General features: G+C 42.6%; 1 protein-coding gene across 1 annotated transcript in view; it reads right to left on the bottom strand.

The window, feature by feature from the left end:
• CARMIL2 (capping protein regulator and myosin 1 linker 2) overlaps window positions 1–23,162 on the bottom strand; it is a 105,425-nt gene extending 82,263 nt beyond the window's left edge. The window contains exons 1-6 of the mRNA XM_058155413.1: window positions 23,123–23,162; window positions 15,981–16,069; window positions 12,687–12,737; window positions 8,647–8,706; window positions 5,041–5,162; window positions 3,868–3,959 (exon numbers count right to left, since the gene is read on the bottom strand). Of these exons, the coding sequence (XP_058011396.1) occupies window positions 3,868–3,959; window positions 5,041–5,162; window positions 8,647–8,706; window positions 12,687–12,737; window positions 15,981–16,069; window positions 23,123–23,162 (454 nt within the window). The remainder of the gene's footprint in view (window positions 1–3,867; window positions 3,960–5,040; window positions 5,163–8,646; window positions 8,707–12,686; window positions 12,738–15,980; window positions 16,070–23,122) is intronic.
• Window positions 23,163–27,473: the final 4,311 nt, after the last annotated feature.

Here is a 27,473-nt window from a genome sequence, read left to right as displayed (position 1 = left end):
AAAAAACAATGGCTACTAACCTGCCTTCCATTGAGGATCTGTATACTGCACGGGTCAAAAAGAGGGCTGTGAAAATATTTACAGACCCCTCGCATCCTGGACATAAACTGTTTCAACTCCTACAACAACTAGACACAAGAACAGTTTCTTTCCGAACACTATCACTCTGCTAAACAAATAATTTCCTCAACACTGTCAAGCTATTCATTAAGGCTGCACTACTATTAATCTTCTCATCATTCCCATCTCCTCCCACTTATGACTGTATGACTAACTTTGTTGCTTGTATCCTTACGATTTATATTGATATTGATTTTGTTTCCTGATTGCTTATTTGTACCCTATGACTATCATTAAGTGTTGTACCTTAGAATTCTTGATGATCTTTTCTTTTATCTACACTGAGAACTTATGCACCAAGACAAATTCCTTGTGTGTCCAATCACACTTGGCCAATAAAAAATTCTATTCTATTCTATTGAAGACTCTTGGGTTATCTATTCCTCCAAGAACGTTATCCCATTTTCAGGGAAAAATGACGTAGCTTTATCACCACGTTAACCATGCATTTAGATCAACTGCTCTCCAATTGCTACTTGAAGCAACTATTACTTGGAATAGTTTTCCCCCCATTAATTTCCATATAGTTGAATTACCACAAGGACTTTCTTTCCATGCTTCTTCCAACGAATTGGTCGTCCCTTGAATTCTTGCAAGCAAGCTGGGAGAGGCGTTCTGGAGGAGATCTCTTTAATATCAAGAGGGTGATTAAATTAGCATTAAAGAAATAACTTTACCAAAAAGAAAAAAAAACTGCCGAATACCATTTTATTTCAGAGTTTCTTTCTTTTGAGAGGGCAGCTGACTGGATGAGAGAAGCTACTGCTTTATAAAAAAATATGTTATTTTTATATTTCTATCCCTTAACAATGGTTTTGATATCAGAATATATAAATATTGTATTGAATAATTAAAAAGCGAGCTTGTTCAATATCAGTCTTAGTCACATCATCTCAACCATCGCTTTTGAATAGAAGTTTCTAAAACAGAGGACAATTCCAGCTATCATCAGTTAAGGTGAAGAAAGATGCCGAGAATTGTAATTCGGCAAGACCTAGAAAGCCAGGGTATCAATGCTCATGCTTCAATGGTCATGCCTAGATTCCATTTTTAGTGGTTGTATGTCTATGGAAAGGTAAAGGGCTCAATGGCTAAGACGCTGAGCTTGTTGACCAAAATTCGGCAGTTCAGCGGTTCGAATCCCTAGTGCTGCGTAACGGGGATGAGCTCCTGTTATTTGTCCCAGCTTCTGCCAACCTAGCAGTTTGAAAGCACCTAAAAAATGCAAGTAGAAAAATAGGGACCACCTTTGGTGGGAAGGTAACAGCGTTCCATGCGCCTTTGGCATTGAGTCATGCTAGCCACATGACTATGAAGACGTCTTCGGACAGCGCTGGCTCTTTGGCTTTGAGATGAGCATCACCCCCTAGAGTTGGGAACGACTAGCATGTATGTGCGAGGGAACCTTTACCTATGTCTATGGAGGTTCTCAATCATCCAGTTCATGCTACAGGAACCTTGGGGGCAAGTGACCACGCAATATTGGAATTCAACATTAAGCAAATACAAGTAGTAGAACAAAGTCAAACTAGAGTCTTGGACTTTAAGAGAGCTAATTTCAATAAACTTAGAGAGATCTTGAGAAGGATTCAATGGATGAGAATCCTCAGGGGGAAAACAACTCAAGAAGCTTGGGAAATTTTGAAAAGTGAGATTATAAAAGCACAGTCTAACACAATACCAATGAAGAAGAAAAATAGTAGATCACAAAAGAAACCAGCATGGATGCATAAAGAACTATCTGACAAATTGAAAGACAAAAAGGACAAATATAAAAAGTGGAAAGAGGGGCAAATAACTAAGGCAGAATATCAGCAACAGCCCGAGCCTGTAAAGATGAAGTGAGGAAAGCTAAGGCTCACAATGAACAAAGGCTAGCGACAAAAGTAAAAAATAATAAAAAAAGCTTCTTCCAACATGTTAAAAACAAGAAAAAAGTCAAGGAAACAATTGGCCCATTGCTGGGAGAAAGTGGCAAGAAGATGACAAGCAACAGGGAGAAAGCAGATCTACTTAACTCATATTTTGCATCTGTCCCGTGGTCACATGATCCGCTTTTGTGACCTTCTGATAAGCAACGGGAAAGCCAGATTCGCTTAACAACCATGTTACTAACTTAACAATTGCAATGATTCACTTAACAAGAGTGGCAAGAAAAGTCATGAAATCGGGCAAAACTTGCTTAACAAATGTTTCACTTAGAAACATAAATTTGGGGCTCAATTGTGGTCCTAAGTTGAGGACTACCTGTATTTTTGGCAATCGGGCATCCTCTAGGCAGTGGTGTTGTCACCGGCAAATTGTTTCAACCCAGAAGCACCCTTCAGTTAGCTTTGTAGGTGCTTCTGATATGAATACGGACAGATCTTTGCTTAAAATGCTTTCCAAAGAGTAGAGTATTGGAAGGAAACAGTTCAATAGCTTAATAGTATTTCCAAAAGTCATTCAGATCTTGTGACACACTGTGAAGTTCTGCTTCAGAAAGTGCATGGAAGTTCCGATTGGACAGTAACAACACAGTTGTGCATTAAGTCAAGGGAATGGGTACATGCTACCTTCAAGCAGTGGTGGTATTCAGCCGGTTCTTTCTGGTTCAGGCGAACCAGTAGCAGTGGCTGCAGAAGGCTCCACCCACCTGCCTGGATGTCATCACATCTTGTTTTTGATGCCCTGTGCATGTGCAGAAGGCCCTACGTGCGTGTGCTCACATTTGCGAACTGGTAGTGAAGGTAAATGAATACTACCCCAGCCTTCAAGGTTATTTAGATGCTGACTGTCCTCAGTTACAATTCCCTTGGGGGGAATATTATGAAATTGTAATCCCAACTATTTCCCAACTATGTCATCCCAACTAATATCGCAAAATCTAAATGGACAGCTAACATCAAAAACGTCATTAAAAAAGCATAACAAAGAACGTTCTTTCTGCGCCAACTCAGGAAGCTCAAACTACCCAAAGAGCTGCTGTGATCCAGTTCTACAGAGGAATTATTGAGTCTGTCATCTGCACCACCATAACTGTCTGGTTTGGTTCTGCAACCCAACAAGACAGACACAGACTTCAGAGGATCATTAGAACTGCAGAACAAACAATTGTTACTAACCTGCCTTCCCTTGAGGATCTGTATACTGCACGGGTCAAAAAGAGGGCTGTGAAAATATTTACAGACCCCTCGCATCCTGGACATAAACTGTTTCAACTTCTACAACAACTAGACACAAGAACAGTTTCTTTCCAAACACCATCACTCTGCTAAACAAATAATTCTCTCAACACTGTCAAACTATTCACTAAGGCTGCACTATTATTAATCTTTTCATCGTTCCCATCACCCATCTCCTCCCACTTATGACTGTATGACTAACTTTGTTGCTTGTATCCTTACGATTTATATTGATATTGATTTTGTTTCCTGATTGCTTATTTGTACCCTATGACTATCATTAAGTGTTGTACCTTAGAATTCTTGATGATCTTTTCTTTTATCTATACTGAGAGCTTATGCACCAAGACAAATTCCTTGTGTGTCCAATCACACTTGGCCAATAAAAAATTCTATTCTATTCTATTGAAGGCTCTTGGGTTATCTATTCCTCCAAGAACGTTATCCCATTTTCAGGGAAAAATGACGTAGCTTTATCACCACGTTAACCATGCATTTAGATCAACTGTTCTCCAATTGCTACTTGAACCAACTATTACTTGGAATAGTTTTCCCCCCATTAATTTCCATATAGTTGAATTACCACAAGGACTTTCTTTCCATGCTTCTTCCAACGAATTGGTCGTCCCTTGAATTCTTGCAAGCAAGCTGGGAGAGGCGTTCTGGAGGAGATCTCTTTAATATCAAGAGGGTGATTAAATTAGCATTAAAGAAATAACTTTACCAAAAAGAAAAAAAAACTGCCGAATACCATTTTATTTCAGAGTTTCTTTCTTTTGAGAGGGGAGCTGGCTGGATGAGAGAAGCTACTGCTTTATAAAAAAACATGTTATTTTTATATTTCTATCCCTTAACAATGGTTTTGATATCAGAATATATAAATATTGTATTGAATAATTAAAAAGCGAGCTTGTTCAATATCAGTCTTAGTCACAACATCTCAACCATCGCTTTTGAATAGAAGTTTCTAAAACAGAGGACAATTCCAGCTATCATCAGTTAAGGTGAAGAAAGATGCCGAGAATTGTAATTCGGCAAGACCTAGAAAGCCAGGGTATCAATGCTCATGCTTCAATGGTCATGCCTAGATTCCATTTTTAGTGGTTGTATGTCTATGGAAAGGTAAAGGGCTCAATGGCTAAGACGCTGAGCTTGTTGACCAAAATTCGGCAGTTCAGCGGTTCGAATCCCTAGTGCTGCGTAACGGGGATGAGCTCCTGTTATTTGTCCCAGCTTCTGCCAACCTAGCAGTTTGAAAGCACCTAAAAAATGCAAGTAGAAAAATAGGGACCACCTTTGGTGGGAAGGTAACAGCGTTCCATGCGCCTTTGGCATTGAGTCATGCTAGCCACATGACTATGAAGACGTCTTCGGACAGCGCTGGCTCTTTGGCTTTGAGATGAGCATCACCCCCTAGAGTTGGGAACGACTAACATGTATGTGCGAGGGGAACCTTTACCTATGTCTATGGAGGTTCTCAATCATCCAGGTCATGGTTGTCCCAAAGGTGTGTTCTTTTCTTCAAAAAAGCACCTGGACTTTCTTGTTTTTTCCCCCCCTTGAAAACATTTCACTTCTCATCCAAGAAGCTTCTTCATTTCTTCAGAACACAAGAAGCTTCTTCATCCAAGAACTTCTCATCCAAGAAGTTTCTGAAGAAGGGGGGGGAGGAAAACCCCAAGGAAGTCCAGATGCCTTTTGGAAAAAGCAGCTTTGGGACATCTTTACTGGTTTATCATCCCTGACAATTCCTTACCCAGGCGAGGATCCCGGAAAAACCTTTTTGAGTGAAGTAATCATGTGGCTGACTGCTTGTTCCAGATCGTCCGATGACAGGAAGTCAAACTCAAAGGAAGAGGTATCCGTTTCTATGACAACCTGGACAAGATGGAAGGGGAAGAAACATGAGAAGCAGGTGCAGGTAGTTGACTTACTTCATTTTAGTGACCATTTGAAGTCACAACACCACTGAAAATTGTGACTTATGATTGGCCCTTCTACTTGCAACTGCTGCAGCATCCTCACACACTCACATAATCAAACTCCGTGTGCTTTGCAACCAACATGTATTGATGATGGTTGTCATGTGATCATCATTTGTGACTGTCAGCCCTGAAGCTGACCTGACCGAAGCCATCTTGGAGCTTCAGTGTTGCTACACTGGAGCTCATGGATGGTGGGTGAATAGAGATAGCTGGGGTTTTGTAGCCAAAACAAAATATTTTTGCTTGGGCACCAAGGACATTCTCACACCTGGTCAGAGGAAGGAGGAGTGATGTCACCAGGCAATCAGAGGGCACCTTGATTGGACGATGTGACATTATTTGGGAGGGGGGAAAACTTTTACTTTTAATTAGATGAAAACCGTGGGAACCTTCAGAGACGGTTTTCACCAGAACTGTGCCAATATGATATATCCAGTAAAACAATTCTTTATTATTTATTTATTTATTTATTTATTCGATTTTTATACCGCCCTTCTCCCGAAGGACTCAGGGCGGTGTACAGCCAAATAAAAAAGTGCAATATATACATTAAAACAAGACTAAAACAAACATATTACAAAATGGCCAAAAACTTAAAAAATTTAAAACATTTAAAATAGTTTAAAACCCCTAAAATATAAATAACCCCGGATTAAAATTTAATTAGGCCAGTCCCGCTTGAATAAATAGATGCGTTTTCAGCTATTTCAGTTTTCAGGGGCCGTAATAGCTCAGGCTGTTAGAAGCCTGTTATTAAAATACAGTAGCCTGCAATTACTGCAGGTTCAAGCCCGGCCCGAGGTTGACTCAGCCTTCCATCCTTTATAAGGTAGGTAAAATGAGGACCCAGATTGTTGGGGGGGCAATAAGTTGACTTTGTAAATATACAAATAGAATGAGACTATTGCCTTGTACACTGTAAGCTGACCTGAGTCTTCGGAGAAGGGCGGGATATAAATGTAAATAAAATTTAAAAAAAAGCTCACGGCGAAAAGACTGAAGATCAGGCACTTGACGTAAACCAGGGGGAAGTTTGTTCCAAAGCATAGGAGCTCCCACAGAGAAGGCCCTGCCCCTGGGGGCCGCCAGCCGACATTGTCTGGCGGACGGCACCCTGAGAAGGCCCTCTCTGTGAGAGCGTACGGGTCGGTGGGAGGCATAAGATAACAGCAGGCGGTCCCGTAAGTACCCGGGCCCTAGCCATGGAGCGCTTTAAAGGTGGTAACCAAAATCTTCAAAAATACTTTGAAGTATCTGCCTGCCTCAGAGTTTTTGTTCACTATGGATGTATGACTTGGAACCCTGACAGCGATCTTCCCAGCCAGCTTCCTACAAGCAAAGTCAATGGGGCAAACTGGGTTTGTTTAATGACCATTTGTTTAATGACCATTCGAGAACTCCCCAGGTGGGCTGATGTCCACACATTTGAAAGTTGTTAAAAGTTGAGAAACGCGGTCCTAGAGTTTCTAAGGCAGGTTGGAAACAGCTGTCTCCCAAACACCAGACAATTTCAGCCATTGCTGCCTACAACATTAAAGCTAAGTTGACAGTCACTTAAGGTTGCTTGTAAGGAAATGCCGTCTTCCTTTGCTTGATTTCTTTTTTTTAATCAGTTTTTATTAATAATTCAAATTAAAAACAATGGACATAGTTTAACGCCTCCGCTTTTAAACATTGTGCTCAAATTTAAGCTAATAAATTATATACTTCTTTATCTTGGTACAAATTTACATCACTTCTTACATGTCAAGTATGTAGGTTAATTCCTCTTAAACAGCTACATCCATACTCAATATAATCATCTCACACACAAGTTTAACATTCATTGACATATCCATTTCTACACCTTCATCTTAACATTCCTCTTCTTCTTCCTTCGCTTGATTTCTTAATGAGGAGCAGGAATATAATTTTATTCTAAAAGTGACCACTGCCCTTTCACGGCTGGCCATTTCCAATTTCAATGAGATTGGATTGACTGTTGAATGTCAGGGCTCTTAAGAGGTCTGGGCATCCTGCCTCGTGTGCCTTTTGCTGCACTCTTCAGTTAGACCAATGCTTTCATTTACTTCATCTCCAGTATCATGAAAATATCCCCATTCCCTAAATGTCGGTGCGTCATTGGTGCTCAGAAAGAAACCAAAGACGGATGAACGATGACACCGAAGACGTCGGGAGCTGCCAAGGAGAAGGAAGGCTGCAATTGTTTTTGAAACCCTCATACTGTTGCAAGCAAAGATTTGAGGCCTGATGATATGCAAATTCTTATGACAATAAATTATTGTCCTAAGATAAATAAATAAATAAAACATAAATAAAACATAAATTCTTATGTGATTAGAGGAGTGTTCTCCACTTCTCTCATCACAACAAAATACCTTATGCCACCAGACTTGAAATCCTGGGTTTAGAAAATTTAGAACTTGGTTGCCTTCGGCATGACCTGAGTATTACTCATAAAATCATCTGCCAAAATGTCCTTCCTGTCGAAGACTACTTCAGCTTCAATCGCAACAATACACCAGCACACAATAGATTTAAGCTTAATGTGAACTGCTCCAATCTTGATTGTAGAAAATATGACTTCAGTAACAGAGTTGTTAATGCCTGGAATGCACTACCTGACTCCCAAAATCCCCAAAGCTTTAACCAAAGACTATCTACTGTTGACCTCACCCCATTCCTAAGAGGTCTGTAAGGGGCGTGCATAAGAGCACCAGCGTGCCTACCGTTCCTGTCCTAATGTTCCCTTTGATTGTATCCAATTCGTATAGTTATTTCATGCTTATACTTATATACTTATATATATTGTTGTGTTTGACAAATAAATAAATAAATAAATTTCTTAGGAACATTCGCTCTGGGAAAGAAAGGGTTTCTCCAAGAAGATACCATAAACTCAGGAGTGGGCTTCAAAAATTTTAGCAAGGGGTTGTCTGCCCGGTTGCTGGGTGGGTGTGGCCATGGTGGGAGTGGCCTAGTTGGCTTCCTGTACCACAGCGGGCAGGGGGGGATTTTTTCCCTCCCCGGGCTCTGGAGGCTTTCCTCGAGCCTCTGGGAAGGCGAACACGGCCTCTCCAGGCTCTGGAGGCCTTCCAGTAGGCCCATTTTTCACCCTCCCTGAGCCTCCACACGCAACCTGCACTTACCTGCCTCCAAAACGGGCCACGTGGGAACTCCTGGGAGGGGAGGGGTGGGAGGGCCAGCCAGGAGTGGGATTTGGAGGTTCTTCCAAATCTTAGCTGGAGGTTCTCCCGAACCCCTGTGAACCCCCAGCAGTCTACCCTTGCATAAACTCAACCAGCGTGGATGGGAGGAAAGCATATTTTAGAGAGGAGGAAGCAGATCACACAGTCCATTCCCCAACCTCAACTTACCGTTTTAGCTTCTCTCATTTTGATTAGCTGCACAGCTAGGAAGCTGAAGCTAACGTGGACCTGCAAAGAGAAACGTACGAGTGTTATGCCATACTTGCTTTTGGTGTAACAAGATAGCTAAACTTTTTGAAGAGAAAGCAGAAACCTACATAGGTTTCCACCTTCGACATGACCTGAGCTTAACTCATAGAATCATCTGTTACAACGTCCTTCCTGTTGAAGACTACTTCAGCTTCAATCACAACAATACACGAGCACACAATAGATTTAAGCTTAATGTGAACCGCTCCAATCTTGATTGCAGAAAATATGACTTCAGAAACAGAGTTGTTAATGCCTGGAATGCACTACCAGACTCTGTGGTCTCTTCTCAAAATCCCCAAAGCTTCAACCAAAAACTGTCTACTATTGACCTCACCCCATTCCTAAGAGGTCTGTAAGGGGCGTGCATAAGAGCACCAACGTGCCTACCGTTCCTGTCCTAATGTTCCCTTTGATTGTATCCAATTTCATATAGTTATTACATACTTATGGTTATATATATGCTTATATATCATATAATTATTTCATGCTTATACTTATACACAGTGGTGGGATTCAAATAATTTAACAACCGGTTCTCTGCCCTAATGATTTCTTCCAATAACCAGTTCACCAAATTGCTCAGAAAGTTAACAACCGGTTCTCCCGAAGTGGTGCGAACTGGCTGAATCCCACCACTGCTTATACAGTATATAATGTTGTGACAAATAAATAAATAAAATAAAAATAAACAGGTAAGTCCTCAACTCACTACAACTGGGCCCAAAATATCTGTTGCTAAGCAAGGCAGTTGCTAAGTGAGTCTTGCTCCATTTTACAATCTTTCCTACCACGGCTGGTAAGTGAATCATTGCGGTTGTTAAGAGAATTTGGCTTCACTTTGCTTATCGGAAGCCATCTGGAACGGTTACAAATGATGATCACGTGATGATAGTGCAACCATCATAAATACATGCCTGTTGCCGAGTGCCCGAATTTTGATCACATGACCATTGGTGATGCTGCAACAGCCATAAACGTGTCATAAGTTATTGTTGTGTCTTGCCCGCTCTCACCGCAGCCGGGGTCTGCTTATCTGCTTCCGAACGCTGAAGAATGTCCTCCCGGCCCCAGCCCTGGCTTCATGCCCAAGCAGGCTGCAGAGGAGGGAGCACCCCCCGGCCCCAGCCCTGGCTCCATGCCCAAGCAGGCTGCAGAGGAGGGAGCACCCCTGGCCCCAGCCCTGGCTCCATGCCCAGGCAAACGGAGCAGCTAGACCCCTCCCCCTCCTCCACAGCATGTGAGCCTGAGGAAGGTTTATTTCCAACAGCTGCTGATTGGAGTGACCCTCGCATCAGAAGACTGGATTAGGCGGAGGCAACAGAAGGAAGGGAGGGGCAGGCCTTAATGAGTGCTGAGTCATGGAGCCACACCCCATGGCCTATATAAAGGATCTGCTTTCTGGCAGTCTCTGAGTCAGGCAAAGTCGAACTTATCTTGCTGAAGTCACTTTCTGGTCTCCTGCCTGCTCTGAGGACTTCGCTAGGACTTTGGGCAGAGCTGCAGAGGCACGCCTGATTCGGATTTCCCTGACCCGGCTGTCAGCGGAGGAGTGGGACACGACAGTTATTTTCTTCTGTTCTGTTGGAACTTTGCTCACTAAATGAATGGTTGTAAGCCATGGATTACCTGTATCAGAGGTGGGTTTCAGCAGGTTCTTACCAGTTCTGGAGAACCGGTAGCGGAAATTTTGAGTAGTTCAGAGCACCGGTACTCAAAATTCAGACTGGCCCTGCCCACATCTATTCTCCGCCTCCCGAGTCCCAGCTGATGGGAGGGAATGGAGATTTTACAGAATCCTTCCCCTGGAGTGGGGAGGGAATGGGGATTTTGCAGTATCCTTCCCCTGGAGTGGGGTGGAATGGAGATTTTGCAGTATCCTTCCCCTGGAGTGGGGTGGAATGGAGATTTTGTAGTAACCTTCCCCTGGAGTGGGGAGGGAATGGAGATTTTACAGAATCGTTCCCCTGGAGTGGGGAGGGAATGGAGATTTTGCAGTAACTTTCCCCTGGAGTGGGGAGGGTATGGAGATTTTACAGTATCCTTCTGCCATGCCCACCAAGCCACAGAACTGGTAGTAAACATTTTTGAAACCCACCACTGACCTGTATGTATAAGGAGAAATTTCCTAACAGTTCAAACAATTAATCAGTGGAATGACTTGCCTCCAGAAGTGGTGAATGCTCCAACTCTGGAGGTTTTTAAGAAGAAATTAACATTTGAAATTAGAGAACAAAAAGATAAACAATATTTATAAAATATGGGATTTATTCTATAATTGGTTAAATGGAAAGATATGTTAGGAAAAATGAGTATAAGATATATATGTATGGAAGAGATGATTATTTTGTAAATGCACAGGAAGATATGTTAACACCCTTATAGCACCTTGTAATGGAATTGATTTGATGAGGTTTTTTTATTTTATGTTTAAAAATAAATATTTTTTTTCAAAAAAAATAAAAAGAAGAAGAAGGAATTGGACACCATTTGTTTGCAATGGCATACGGTTTCTTGTTGGAGCAGGGGGTTGGGCTAGAAGACCTCCAAGGTCCCTTACAACTCTATTATTCTATCTTTTGAATAGATCTGCGGTTTAACTGTGCTCAGAGTGATAAATTCAAGATCCAAAAATCTGCCTTTGTACAACTGTTCTTTTGGGTGCGACTTAGCAGGTTGTGCAACTTAGTCTGTTCAGAAAGTTTAGGAGACACTGATACGGCGTGCGAGGCAAATCCAGGAACCAAGCTAAAGGCATTTTGCAAGCCCAGCTCAAATCCTGTTTATCTGCTGCACGTATCTTGTAAAACTCATCCCAGGAGTGATGGGAAGAGATAAAATTCATTCTTGCAAATTCTTCAGGCTGATGTAATTTGCATTCAGGCAAAATACATGTGCAAAATTAAGAATAAAAAAAAGCAGCGTGTTTAATTTTGGTCAACACTTCTTGAGCTAAGTCCCTCCAAGATCCCTTCCAATTCTGTTATTCTGCTAAGGGATACTGTATTGATCACTTGACTAATAGTAGGGTCAGCATCTGCATTTCTGCAATTGGCTGTGTGGGAAGCAACCCCCACCCCTCCTAGGAGAATGAAATATTTTGGGAAATATTAAAAAGGCAGGATAAAATATTTCCCCTAAAGCAGAAAAAAAAATCTTAAGGGAGACAGAAACTCAGAGCCCCAGTTTCCCTGCCCCAAGCAGAAACCGAGGAGGCCAGCTTTTATAAATGCAGATTTGGTAATCCATTCAGAAAGACTGGATCAAGACAGAAACTCAGATAAGCAACAGACAAAAGGCTGTCAAAATTAGCTCAGACAAACACAGCAGATTTGCATCTCTTTTGCCTATAGAGCCAGCTATGACCCCTACATAACCCCTAAATGACAACAGCCAATTAAAGGGCATGTTCTTGCACAGGAACAGGAAGCTCAAATGGAATAAAGCAGGAAGCCCAAAGATGGTATAAAACCCACCCACGCTCAACTCCATTTTGTCAGCTGCCCAGAATCACATGTAGTTCTGCCTTTTCAATAAACCTCTCTTTCCAATCAGCCTCCATGTTGTTTCCAGCGTCATTCTCCCAGCTTAGAACTGAACCAGATGGATTTTCTTTCCAACAGCTGCATGGGACTATGCTAAGAAAACAGCACCTGACTGCTAAGTCAATAAGGCTAAGGACAAAATAGGACTTAAGCAGGGGTGAAATCCAGCAGGTTCTGACAGGTTCTGGAGAACTGGTAGTGGAAATTTTGAGCAGTTCGGCGAACAGGTAGCAGAAATTTTGAGTAGTTCGGAGAACCGGCAAATACCACTTCCGGCTGGTCCCAGAGTGGGGAGGGAATGGAGATTTTGCAGTATCCTTCCCCTGCCATGCCAAGCCACACCAATTCCACCAAGGCACGCCCACGGAACTGGTAGTAAAAAAAAATTGGATTTTGCCACTGGACTTAAAATACCTTGAGAGGAAGCTTTGCCATCACCACCAATGCTCGCCAAGGCATCAAAACCTAGAGAGAGAGAGAGATTGAAAGACATTGAAAAAGAAAAAAGACCCAAGTAGGATGAAGCCAAGGTTGGTCTCCATATTTGATACAAACCAGGACTTGACAGGGAAAATAGGGCTGGGCTGCTGGGGGTTTGCAGGGGTTCGGGAGAACTTCTAGCTAAGATTCGGTGCAGTTCAGAAAAAAACCCAAATCCCACTCCTGGCTGGCCCCACCCACCTCGCCCCTCCCAGGAGTCCCCACATGGCCCATTTTGAATGCAGGTAAATGCAGGGTGCACAAGGAGGCTCAGGGAGGGCAAAAAATGGGCCTGCTACGAAGAGGCACAGCAGCTCTTGCTGCCCTTATATCCTATGGCGTGTTGCTCCATGACTCAGCACTTCCTAGGCCTGCCCCACCCCTGCTTTGGTTGTTCCCGCCTCTCCTGCCTACGAAACCTAGGGTCCAGCCAGGCCTGATTGCCATCAGCTGGGTCTGGAGGCATGGCCTGGGGGGGGGGAAGAGTCAGGGGACGGAGGCCTCGTTATCTCTTCCACCTGGCCTTCCTCTGCCTCCTGGAGCTGAGCCAGGGAAGCCGGTGCTCCCAAGGTAAGTCCTGACGGCCCTTCTCCCTCATTTTCCAAGTCACTTTCTGGCAGGAGGCCTGGCTCGGGGGGCGCAGATACAACAAGGGGTGTCAAACTCAAGGCTCATGGGTTGGATCCAGTCCACGGGGTGCTTAGATCTGACCCGCGGGGCTGGCCTGGAAACAGCACAGGACCGGCCTGTGGTGCCTCTGCTAGTGAAAATGGAGCTCCTCCGGGATCCATTTCAGGGGCGGGTTTCAAAACCCGTCGCTACCGGTTCACTCATGGGCGTGCATGTGCTCGTGTGTGTGCGCGACGCCTCTGCACATGCACAGATGTGTCTGGGCGGGTGGGCGGAGCCTCCCACCCAGTAGTGAAATTCAATTTTTTTTACTACCGGTTCTGTGAGTGTAGCTTGGTGGGTGTGGTATGGCTTGGTGGGCGTGGCTTGGTGGGCATGGCAGGGGAAGGATACTGCAAAATCCCCATTCCCTTCCCACTCCTGGGGGAAGGATATTGCAAAATCTCCATTTCCACCCCACTCTGGGGCCAGCCAGAGGTGGTATTTGCTGGTTCTCTGAACTACTCAAAATTTCCGCTACCGGTTCTCCAGAACCTGTCGGAACCTGCTGGATTTCACCACTGCTCCCACCGCCGCTGCTACCGGTTCGCCCGATCTGGGGCGAACCGGTAGCAACCCACCACTGATCCATTTGCACTGGCAGAGGGCTATCAAAACAAACTAAAAACAAAACAAAAGGAGAAATGTTTCCCCTTTTGCATTTGAGCATGCAAGAAGGAGCAGAAAAGGACAAAGGGAAAAAGGAAAGACAAAGAAAAAGAAGGGAAGATGGGAAGAGAGCAAGGCAGGAAAAATAAGGAAAGAGGGGAAGGAAGGAGACGGAAGAGGGAGGGAAGGCAGGCAGGCAGGAAGGAAGGAAGGAAGGAAGGAATATAATAAGAGTGAGGGAGGGTCTCAGGGAAGTCCTGCCTTAACACTTGGTCACTCCAGGTGCCCCTATACGAGTCTCATGTCACGGCCGCCATGGCCCCCCACCCTCAACCTCCAGCCCTCCAAGGTCAAACACAACCCTGATGTATCCCTCTATGAAATTGAGTTTGACACCCCTGTTCTTAAGTCGTAGCTGAGAAAGGTGTGATATTTCCTAATAACATATCTCCATAATTTATGCAGCTCAGTAGCATAGGAGCTATTGTGTTCATCTAATTGGCTCCTTGTGAACAAACACAATCAGAGAGCATGGTGTGACTCACAACCTGGTCTTTGCTGGGGCCTCTGGAGGGAGATTCAAGTGCCACTCTGCAAATCTAATTTACTGCCATCAAATTGGAAAGAGTACAAGCAGGATCTTTCACCTGGTTTTAATTAGGCACGATATTTCCCTTACGTTGGATACCAATACATGCTGGTTAATCCGTCGCTCAACTTTCCATGTAAAATCTGCTAGGAATCCCTTGTAGATGCTTTTGAATTCTGGATGTTTAAACTTTGCAAAGATTGTTTCACCTTACAAAAACCAGGGGAAATACAGCACAGTATTTTGGGGATTACTTCCGGAACAAGTTAAGTTCGTAATAATCTATGTATTCACAGATGTTCCTCGCTCAACAATTTGGTTTAGTGATTATTTGAGGTTTTGACACCTATCACCCAAGCTACTGCAAACTGGTTCAGGAGTTCCAGTGGTTGAATACCCATACATGTCTGTATTTTGGGCGCTTGGCAAATGATTTAATTTTATGGCCAGTTGCTGCAATCACATGACTACAATTTACAATGGGGTTTTTTTGCCACTTCTGGCCTCTTCAGCTAATTTTTAGCTAAAAACACCCATAGCAAAGGTGGGTTTCAGCAGGTTCTGACCAGTTCTGGAGAACCGGTAGCGGAAATTCTGAGGAGTTCGGAGAACCGGTAGTAAAAATTCTGACTGGCCCCGCCCCCATCTATTCTCTGCCTCCCAAGTCCCAGCTGATTGGGAGGAAATGGGGATTTTACAGTATCCTTCTCCTGCCATGCCCACCAAGCCACACCCACAGAACCAGTAGTAAAAAAATTTGAAACCCACCACTGGCCCATAGGAATACATTCATTTGCTTAACAACAACTGCAATATATATATATATATATATATATGTTTTCTGAGGTTTTCGCGGGTGTTTGTATGTAGGTCTTTGGTTATTCGGGTTTTCTCCCGCGTAAAACGTCGCCAAGACACTTCCAATCTTACACGGGAGAAAACCCGAACAACCAAAGACCTATATATATATATATATATATATATATATATATAATAATCATAAAATCAGGTCTAGTCATACAGGTGTCTTGATTTACAAGTGTTATGACTTAGAATGGAAAATCCAGGCTCCCATACGGTCATAAGTCGAGAACTACCTGTTTGCACCGAGCAGATATTACAGGAATGGACAAACAAACCCATAGAAGTGTCAGATTGCAACAAGAGTTGAACAGTGGGATGCAAATGGGCTTTTTCCGCTCATTCTTTCTGTTAAAATTGTTATATGTGCTGTCAATCCAAAATGATTTTCTCAAAGACTTCAAAGTCCATGGTGTTGTCTGTTTCTGCACAGGAATTACGCCCACGCACATATCAAACTGACAAATAATAATAATAAAAAATAAGCCATGCGTACATACCAGGATAATTTCTTCTACTTTGGACTTGATGTGGAACTGAGCATCCAGTAAGACAAACTCCTGGGTCCCTAAGAAATTAGTGATGCTTTCTGGAAAAAAAAAACATAAATACATAAATGGAACTGGGAGAAAACTTACAAATAAATGATACAAATAAACTTCCAAAGGCTGCTGTAGGAAGAAGATCCGGCATTGGCTTTTATTGAAATTTAGCTAGTTTATGGTAGGGATAGGTAATGTGATAGTTCACCAGAGGTGGGTTTCAGCAGGTTCTGACCAGTTCTGGAGAACTGGTAGTGGAAATTTTGAGGAGTTCGGAGAACCAATAGTAAAAATTCTGACAGGCCCCGTCCCCCATCTATTCTCTGCCTCCCAAGACCCAGCTGATCGGGAGGAAATAGGGATTTTGCAGTAACCTTCTCCTGCCATGCCCACCAAGCCACACCCATCAAGCCACGCCTACAGAACCAGTAGTAAAAATTTTTGAAAGCCACCACTGGCCCATAGGAATACATTCATTTGCTTAACAACAACTGCAATATATATATATATATATATATGTTTTCTGAGGTTTTCATGGTGTTTGTATGTAGGTCTTTGGTTATTCGGGTTTTCTCCGCGTAAAACGCCGCCAAAACACTTCCAATTTTATGCGGGAGAAAACCCGAATAACCAAAGACCTACATATATATATATATATATATATATATATATATATATATATACACACACATATATATATAATAATCATAAAATCAGGTCTAGTCACACAGGTATCTTGACTTACAAGCGTTATGACTTAGAATGGAAAATCCAGGCTCCCATACGGTCATAAGTTGAGAACTACCTGTTTGCACCGAGCAGATATTACAGGAATGGACAAACAAACCCATAGAAGTGTCAGATTGCAACAAGAGTCGAACAGTGGGATGCAAATGGGCTTTTTCCGCTCATTCTTTCTGTTAAAATGGTTATATGTGCTGTCAATCCAAAATGATTTTCTCAAAGACTTCAAAGTCCATGGTGTTGTCTGTTTCTGCACAGGAATTACGCCCACGCATACATCAAACTGACAAATAATAATAATAAAAAATAAGCCATGCGTACATACCAGGATAATTTCTTCTACTTTGGACTTGATGTGGAACTGAGCATCCAGTAAGACAAACTCCTGGGTCCCTAAGAAATTAGTGATGCTTTCTGGAAAAAAAAACCACATAAATACATAAATGGAACTGGGAGAAAACTTACAAATAAACAATACAAATAAACTTCCAAAGGCTGCTGTAGGAAGAAGATCCTGCATTGGCTTTTATTGAAATTTAGCTAGTTTATGTTAGGGATAGGTAATGTGATAGTTCACCAGAGGTGGGTTTCAGCAGGTTCTGACCAGTTCTGGAGAACCGGTAGTGGAAATTTTGAGGAGTTCGGAGAACCAATAGTAAAAATTCTGACTGGCCCCGTCCCCCATCTATTCTCTGCCTCACTCGGAGAGTGAGGTGCGGACTCCAGAGCCTCCAGAGGCTGACAGTAGTGAGGCAGAGGAACAGGAGGAGCCTGTTCCTAATGCACTCATGAGAAGAGCTGCCAGAAGGCAAGAGCAGCTAAAGCAAAGAGGATGACTTGGGAGTAGGGCCAAGAGATGATTGGCCCCTCTCATATGGCTTAAAAGACCAGCGACGGCGTTTGGACTCTTTGCCGGAAAACAATGTTGATAGCTTTGCCTTGTTGCATTTGTATCGGTATCTTCTGAACATTTGCCAAGAAAGGCCTTTGGCGGTTTGCCTAATTGGACCAAGGTTTGCAATAGGACTGAGGAATTGTTTTGGGAGGAATTTGCTTTAATTTAGTTCAACTACGCTGAGAATGAAGTAATTCTCAGCTGTTTTAATAAAGTTTGTTTGTTTTTACACTGACTGAGTTTCCTACTACCTACTTGGGCCTGGGTAACAACAATTACGTTGTTTTAACTGTGACTGAGTTAAAATCAAGTGGCCAGCTTTACAGATAACCATAGAACATGAGCCATTGGTTATAACTAAAACTAACAATGGGACAATGGACTGGGCAGCCCTCTTCTTCTTTAGATGGATGTTTTGCTTATTACAATTATTTGCATACTGCCTAGCCTCAAAAGTCAACATGTAACAAAGGCCTGACATAGAACAGCAATTAAAAAGGAATAAAATCAACCAAATGCTCCAAACATCAGTCTTTGGAAGGAAGGAAGGTCAGAGTAAAACAATTTTGATGACCTTGTAGAAGGTCTGCCATGAGGGGGTCAGGTATATCTCCAGGATAAGGGCTACCATGGAGAAAACGTATCTCTAGATTCTAAATTTGGAGGGGAAATGTGTTGAAACTCTAAGCAACACCTGTCTCTGTGATCTCAGAGAAGTGGAAGAATTAGTCCAAAGGAAACAATCCAGCAGCCATGGAAAGTTGGCCAACTGAGTTTCTTTAAAGATAAAGAATTGCTTATTTGTACCCTATGACTATCATTAAGTGTTGTGCCTTATGGTTCTTGATGAAAGTATCTTTTCTTTTATGTACACTGAGAACCTATGCACCAAAGACAAATTCCTTGAGTGTCCAATCACACTTGGCCAATAAAAAATTCTATTCTATTCTATTCTATTCTATTCTATTCTATTCTATTCTATTCTATTCTATTCTATTCTATTCTATTCCATTCCATTCTTGACGAATGTATCTTGTCTTTTTATGTACACTGAGAACCTATGCACCAAAGACAAATTCCTTGAGTGTCCAATCACACTTGGCCAATAAAAAATTCTATTCTATTCTATTCTATTCTATTCTATTCTATTCTATTCTATTCTATTCTATTCTATTCTATTCTATTCCATTCCATTCTTGACGAATGTATCTTGTCTTTTTATGTACACTGAGAGCATATGCACCAAAGACAAATTCCTTGAGTGTCCAATCACACTTGGCCAACAAAGAATTCTATTCTATTCTATTCTATTCTATTCTATTCTATTCTATTCTATTCTATTCTATTCTATTCTCTCAAGTGGAATTGGGACTTTATGTTTAAATCTATACAAAAAAAACCATTTTTCAATGTCTTGAGAAAAAGGATAAGGGACATTGCACAGTTGAGAAAGATGTTCACTTTGCATTGAGCTCAGAAGCGGACAAGAAACTCTCCTTCCAGCTGATGCTGCCTCTTGTCCACCTGAAGCTCCCAAATGGTCTTCAAAGGTAGGTCAGGTAGAACATGCGGCAGCAGCCCAATTATGCAGTCACGAAGACATGGTATGAAGCCACTGTTCTTTTACTGAAGAATAATGCTTGCCTTCAGAGGTTGTGGGTGCTCATCATTGGAGTTTATTAAGAAGAGACTTGTCGTGTCCCACTCCTCCGCTGACGGCCGGGTCAGGGAAATCCGAATCAGGCTTGCCTCTGCAGCTCTGCCCAAAGTCCTAGCAAAGTCCTCAGAGCAGGCAGGAGACCAGTAAGTGACTTCAGCAAGATAAGTTCGACTTTGCCTGACTCAGAGACTGCCAGAAAGCAGATCCTTTATATAGGCCATGGGGTGTGGCTCCATGACTCAGCACTCATTAAGGCCTGCCCCTCCCTTCCTTCTGCCTATCCAATCCAATCCAATCTTCTGATGCGAGGGTCACTCCAATCAGCAGCTGTTGGAAATAAACCTTCCTCAGGCTCACATGCTGTGGAGGAGGGGGAGGGATCTAGCTGCTCCGTTTGCCTGGGCATGGAGCCAGGGCTGGGGCCGGGGGATGCTCCCTCCTCTGCAGCCTGCTTGGGCATGGAGCCAGGGCTGGGACCGGGAGGCATACATTCCTCCGTGTTCGGGAGCAGATAAGCAGACCCCGGCTGCGGTGAGAGTGGACAAGACACAACAAGACTAGACAGCCACTTGTCTGAAATAGTTTAGGCCCATGTGCAGGGGGTTGGACTAGAAGGCCTCCAAGGTCCCCTCCAACTCTATTATTCTGTATTCCGAATAGATCAGCGGTTTAGCTGTGCTCAGCCTGAAAAGTTCAAGATCCAAAATTTGCCTTTGTACAACTGTTGTTTTAGGTGTGACTTAGCAGGCTGTACGACTTAGTCCGTTCAGAAAGTTTAGCATATGCTGATACAGCGTGGGATGCAAATCCAGGAACCAGGTTAAATGCGTTTTGCAAGCCCAGCCCAAATCCTGTTTATCTCTTGCACGTATCTTGTAAAACTCATCCCAGGATAACAGCAGTGATGGGAAGAGATAAAATTCATTCTTGCAAATCTTCAGGCTGATGTAATTTGCATTCGAATACATGTGCAAAATTAAAAATTAAAAAAAAAAAAGCAGCGTGTTTAATTTTGGTCTACAAATCTCGAGCTATCTTTTTTTCCCTTCCGTTAGCGCACGACATTGTCAGAAAACATCAATAAGAATCCTGCCGCTTATGCCTTGATTTAGTGAGTGCTTTTCATTTTTTTTTTTGATTTATTCAGTTTTTACACTGCCTGATTCTCAATGGCTTTGGAATGGATGGTTCACAAGAAAACCTGAAACAGTACAACAATAAAAGACGACGCAAGGATGGCACAACCAGCAGCAATCAAAAAAACTCCCAGTCAGGGGTGAAATGCTCCTGGTTCGGACCAGATTGGCCAACCTGATAGCCATGGCAGCGGGTGGTTCTGAGAACCAGTAGCAAAAATCCCTGCCCCACCACCCATGCCCACCCAATCACCCAGTCGCCCGCTTGTCGCTTCTTTCCAGCTTGCTCGCTTTTCCCGCCCGAATGGTAGGAATAGGTTATAAAAAATGCTTTTAAAAGGTAAAAAAAGAGGCTCCGACAATCACAGATGAGCTGCGCGATCAACAGAGCCTTTTTTTTTACTTTTAAAAGCATTTTTTTACAACCTATTCGGCTGAATAGGTTGTAAAAAATGCTTTTAAAAGTAAAAAAAAAAAATTTCGCGTGACAGCTGATCACACCACCACCCCGCGCGCTGTTCTACTTACCCCATGCCTCCTTTTGGTGTGCACTGCATGTGCGCGCCCTTTGCATTTGGTGCATGGTGCGCACAGCGCATGAGCGCACACACAATGTGCGTTTGGCACACGGCACTCATGCACAGCCAGCGAACCGGTAGTAAACCGGTTCAGATTTCACCACTGCACCCAGTCCTTCAAAAGGATTATATTCATCTTATCCAAAGGGCTTCTGAAACTCCTCTAAGGTGGGATCCACCTGAATCATGAGCTTCTAGACCAGGGGTGACAAACTCGATTTCATCGAGAGCTGCATTAGGGTTGTGTTTGACCTTGGGGGGGACCAGGGTTCGCGTGGCCAGGATGAGGGTGGCCAGTTCCATGTCACTAGTGTCGGGGGCACCGGTAGTGGCCGTAGTGCTTTGCCAGCAAAAATCGGTTCCCGAGCTCCATTTTCAGCGGTGATGGCCTCCTGCAACCCTCTGCCAGTGAAAAATGGAGCTTGGAAGAGTGCCCTCCTGAACTTTGTTTTCACTGGCAGAAGCATCGTGGGCCAGTCCTTCGCTGTTTCCAGGACAGTCCCATAGGCCAGATCTAAGCAGCCGGTGAGCCGGATTTGGTCCCCGGGCCTTGAGTTTGACACCCTTGTTCTAAACTTTCCAGAGCCACCAAGACGTTGCGTGCCTTTATTTAACCATAAGATTTAAAAGCTGCTTAAAACTGAGAATGTAATTCGCCATATCCTGTTTTGCTTTGTTTTATGCAAGCGAACATTAACCATTGCCAATCAAAGGGAATTGGCACACAGCTTGCAATGTCTTTTTCCGCTCCCGCATGCTGTAAATTTGACAACAGTCGGAGGTTATGCTACAGCAGAAGATTTTCAATGCGAGAGGGAATCCCCTGGGATCTTAAAATACCTTTTGGGATTATGGAATTTGTCTTAAGTCTTTTGGAGTCCCTCTGTTTTGAGTTTCTCTAGGAGCTGTTGAAGGCTGAAGGCCAAGCGCCCAGTACATTTAAGAGACAGAGGTAGAAAATTTGTGTTGCCTGTGGCTACTGGAGCCACCTTACAAAAATCCAAATGACCATCAGCTAGCAGCAAAGAGTTGGAATTATTTCTTTAGTGTCATCTAGTGGTCATCTGAATTTTGGCAGCCTAGAACCAATAGTCTTGGTACCCTGTTTCCCCGAAAATAAGATATTCCTAGATAATAAGGCCAATTGGGCTTTTGAGAGCATGCGCTAAAATAAGCCTCCCCCGAAAATAAGCCCTCCTGGAAAATCTTTAAAGGTAGGGCTGGAAATCAGGTAAGATGGCAAGAGGAGCCCCATCTTGCTCCATGTGTCCCAAAATAATAAGGCCAAGCATTTATTTTGGGGTTCAAAAAATATATAAGAAAATAAGGGTCTTATTTTCAGAGAAACACGGTATTATCTAGTTCAGGGGTCTCCAACCTTGGCAATTTTTAAGCCTTGGAGGACTTCAACTTCCAGAATTTCCCTGTGGAATTCTGGGAGTTGAAGTCCTCCAAGCTTGAAGTTGCCAAGGTTGGAGATCCCTGATCTAGTTCATTTACATTTTCTGGAAAGTACTTAACCAGCTAGATCTACAGAATTAGTCATTAGCTGTTTATTTTTTATTTTGTTTATTTATTTTGTCAAACACAACAGTATATATAAGTATAAGCATGAAATAACCATACGAATTGGATACGGTCAAAGGGAACATTAGGACAGGAACGGTAGGCACGCTGGTGCTCTTATGCATGCCCCTTACAGACCACTTAGGAATGGGGTGAGGTCAATACAAGGTTTGTCTTGCTGAATACAAGACAAACCAACATCAACCAACATTTCTGCGCATTAGAAATTGATTCTTGGACTACTTCGATTCGCTTGAAAGAAATTGCTCATCTTCTTTCTCACACACACACACACACACACACACACAAACACGCATAAACAAGCCCATCAAATATGTCAGCTTCAAAGTTAACCTCCAATTCTCCAGTTCTGAGAAATCGATCAAACAGGGACACCAGAAACATAGAGGGAAGTTTTCCTAAGCACCCGACTAGCATCCTGAAGACGCAAGTAATTGCAGCAGTCGCCTGGCCTTCTTTGCTCCTGCTGAGTAGGACAAAGAAAAGAGGGCTTTGCTTACCATGCAGTTCTTCAGATCTCTCTTTGAAGGAGGCAGCCATCTTCTGGCCTTCTGCGAAGATCTACTTGGAAGGAAGTGGTGTTTCCGTCAGGCTTAGGAGCAGCAGGTTACCAGGGCATAAGATGACAGTTCGTGTGGCCTACCTCTTTCTTTTTTTATTATTTTCCCTCCCCTTACCTTGAACTGCCTCTTCCTGTCTTCAACTTAAAGTAAGCCCCAAGTAGGGAAGCAAGACACCACAGGTGCATTTTGCAAGAGCAAGTAAGGAGAGCAGAGCACCGCAGGTGGGAATCTACTTGTCCTCCTACACACCGTATGCAAAGTCAAAAGCTCATTGCATTAAGATAAATGACTAATTAAGCAGCCCGTTTGATGAATGAAAGCAGGGGACTTGTGAAAGCACCACATCTCTCCTCCAAAGCAGCAACCTGAATGAACCCTTGCCTTCTACTATTCTTCACCCAACTGTTGAAGGCTTCAAGAGCAGTTAGTGGTGGAAAAGCAATGGCGCTCCAGAAATGGCTGAACTACAACTCCCAGCATCCTTCATTATTGAGGGAAGTTGCTGAGGTAATTCAACAACCCTTGGAAAGCCAGAAATTTGCCAAATTCATAGCAAGGACTACTAATTATGTCAAGTTTAATGAAAAGAAGGACTAGGGGAGACATGATAGCAGTGTTCCAATATCTCAGGGGCTGCCACAAAGAAGAGGGAGTCAAGTTATTCTCCAAAGCAGGGGTCTCAACCTTGGCAATTTTGTTTTGAGGACTTCAACTCCCAGAGTTCCTCAGCCAGCTTTGCTGGCTGAGGACTCTGGGAGTTGAAGTTCACAAGCCTTAAAGGGACCAAGGTTGGAGACCCCTGCTCCAAAGCACCTGAGGGTAGGACAAGGAGCAATAGGTGGAAACTAATCAAGGAGAGAAGCAACTCAGAACTAAGGAGAAATTTTCTGACAGTCAGAACAATTAATCAGTGGAACAACTTGCCTCCAGAAGTTGTGAATGTTCCCAACACTGGAAGTTTTTAAGAAAATGTTGGATAATCATTTGTCTGAAGCGGTGTAGGGTTTCCTGCCTAAGCAGGTGGTTGGACTAGAAGACCTCCAAGGTCCCTTCCAACTCTTCTCTTCTCTTCTCTTCTCTTCTCTTCTCTTCTCTTCTCTTCTCTTCTCTTCTCTTCTCTTCTACTCTACTCTACTCTACTCTACTCTGGAAAAAGAATTACATATGCTCCTCTCTTGAACAGGAATGCTTCATTTTAGGGATGCAGGAGCTAATTACACCATATCTGGGATATAAACTAAGCTAAAACAGACTGAAATCCACACATTGTTCAAATGTTCCAGTAAACTACCAAGGATTTTATTTTGACTTGGCTAAGAACCAAAGCAAATTCTATGTCCTTATGAAAACTGGAGTTCACCATTGAACTACAGTAGTGGCCGAAATTGTGGAAACCTATTGGGAAAAGTGTATTTTTGAGGTTTGATGGTTAATAACACCACTTTTTTTTTTTTAGTTTCAAGATAATCCTATTCCACTGCTGAAATGGCCTGGGAATAGCCCAGACCTTAACCCAATGAAAAATCTATGGAGCTGACTAAAGAAACTTGTTATTCAGAAGCGACCCAGCAATAAAACCCAGTTAATAGAAGCAATCCTTCAGTCTTGGTTTCACATTAGAACAGCTGCAGAATAAAAGACTTGGTTCACTCCATGGGAAGGCCGTAATTCATGCTAAAGGTTACCAAACTAAGTATTAACTGACATGATAATTTTTGTATATCTCATTTCTTCTATGGCGATAATTTTTGTATATCTCGCTTTTTCTACATGTTTCACTTTTCTTCTTTATACTATAGCTGCTATTCTAATAGCAAATCCTTCATGAAAGTTATTGCATTCCATTCTTGATTAAATGATCTTTCCATTGATATATAATTTTATGGTACTAGTCGAAAAAAAATGGTGTTATTAGCTAGTTTTAGAAAATACATTTTTCCCAAAAGGTTTCCACAATTTATCTACCGTAGATAGTTCTGTTGGTGTGGATTCTGTTTAATTCTCAAAACTCCTATCTGGATTCAGACGTTAATGCTAAAAATATTTTCAGCCATGGGTTCTGGTCGGTGGGTCTCTGGATTACTGACAAAGCAGTTTCAATCCTTTTAAATTTGAGGCTTCCTAGTTCTGCTTGGGGAGATTAACAAATAAGACAAACTTTTATCTTCCCCCCCCCAAAATATTTTTTTGGGGCAGTTCTGATACTCCATTTCTGGAAAACATTTCAGATGTTGATCTGTTAGCACTGGCTATCAGCTTCGACAGTTAGGGAGTCAGTTCTAGAAAACCCCTGGGAACAATAAAAGTTCCCTCGCACATATGTGCTAGTTGTTCCCGACTCTAGGGAGCGCTGCTCATCTCTGTTTCAAAGCCAAAGAGCCAGCGCTATCCAAAGATGTCTCTGTGGTCATGTGGCCAGCATGACAAAACACCAAAGGCGCACAGAATGCTGTTCCCTTCCCACCAAAGGTGGTCCCTATTTTTCTACTTGTATTTTTTACGTACTTTCGAACTGCTAGGTTGGCAGAAGGTGAGAACGGGAGCTCACCCCGTTATGTGGCACTAGGGATTCGGACTGCTGAACTGCCAATCTTTCGATCGACAAACTCAGCGTCTTAAGCCACTGAATCCCTACAAATTATTTCCACAAATACACAATTTGTTTTAATTTCCTTCAACTCTGCAGAGTTCATGGCACCCTTTTAAAGAATAGAGTAATCAGAATAAGTTCAGAGGAAATTGGTAATCTAGTATATAATTCTGGTAATCAAGCCATATAAATAATAGTTAAAGAAATGACCCCTTCAAGTTGGAAAAGAGGAGTGAACATGTTGCGTAAGTCTGTATTTTTCTAAAAGGTGGTTGGCATTCAAGTGGCTCAGCCACCAAAGGCAGGATAGATTTGTGTAAATTTAAAAGAAATTATATTCAGACTTAAAATCAAATAATTCGTTGTTGGTAAATGTTCTTTAAAGCAGTGGAACAGTCTGTTAAGACAATGAATTCCCTTTGTGATTTTCAAGCAGAGGCCAGATGCTCTCAAGATAAATTCCTCTACTGAACCTTAGACTGGATTAGATCAGAGATGTCCAACCTTGGCAACTTTTAAGACTTGTGGACTTCAATTCCCAGAATTCCTCAGCCAGCATGGCTTTCTGGGAAATTCTGGGAGTTGGAAGTCCACAAGTCTTAAAATGCCTCCCACCGACCCGTACGCTCACACAGAGAGGGCCTTCTCAGGGTGCCGTCCGCCAGACAATGTCGGCTGGCGGCCCCCAGGGGAAGGGCCTTCTCTGTTGGAGCTCCTACGCTTTGGAATGAACTTCCCCCTGGTTTACGTCAAGTGCCTGATCTTCAGACTTTTCGCCGTGAGCTGAAAACGCACCTATTTATTCAAGCGGGACTGGCTTAGAAGCTTAGAAGTTTTACTAAATTTTAACTGGGGCTATTTATATTTTAGGATTTTAAACTGTTTTAAATTTTGGCCATCTTGTAATATGTTTTGTTTTAGTCTTGTTTTAAACTGTACATTGTGGATTTTTATTTGGCTGTACACCGCCCTGAGTCCTTCGGGAGAAGGGCGGTATAAAAATCGAATAAAATAAATAAATAAAATAAATAAATAAAAGTTGCCAAGGTTGGACACCTGTGGACTAATCCAGAAAAGACCTTTCAACTGATAAGATTCTTAATTTTACCTTGCCTTAGTTATAATACAAGAACCACGACCTACGATAGAATGTAGAAAAATACATTCTACTTTTTTGGTCTGATCTAGCAAGATTATTTTTCACGCTTATACACCCAGCATAGTAATATATGCTTAGAAACCAAAAAACATGCTTTTGAAGTTCAAAACAGGAAATCACAAGTTTTTCACATTGAAAAACTTGCTGAGCCCCAATACGGGGGCCATACATGGAGTGTTTAATTTGCTAAATTGCAGAGCGCACACAACCAGTGAACAGAGATTGTGAATTTTAACACATCACTCAAGCCTGTTTAAACATTTAGCATCGGTCTACATGGAGTCGGGGAGAAAGCTCTGAAGCGTTTTCTCATAATCTCAGAACAGGCTGGGCTCAAAAGATCACATTCAGCTCCAAAAAGTTTTAACCACTCTTATTGAATTAACTGTAATGGCTGAGGTTCTAAATATAAATATAAATATAATATTATATAAATATAAATGATAAACTAATGTGAAGGAGTGGATTAAGATTACCGTTGAGCTTCATCTTCCATTAGGGAATTATTGGAAAGCTCCCCAACAATATGACTCAGAGAC

This window comes from Ahaetulla prasina, chromosome 12 (assembly GCF_028640845.1).
Source record: "Ahaetulla prasina isolate Xishuangbanna chromosome 12, ASM2864084v1, whole genome shotgun sequence".
Lineage (NCBI taxonomy): Eukaryota > Metazoa > Chordata > Lepidosauria > Squamata > Colubridae > Ahaetulla > Ahaetulla prasina.
Note: the sequence above shows the minus strand (reverse complement) of the source record. Positions and strands in the feature narration are given on the sequence as shown.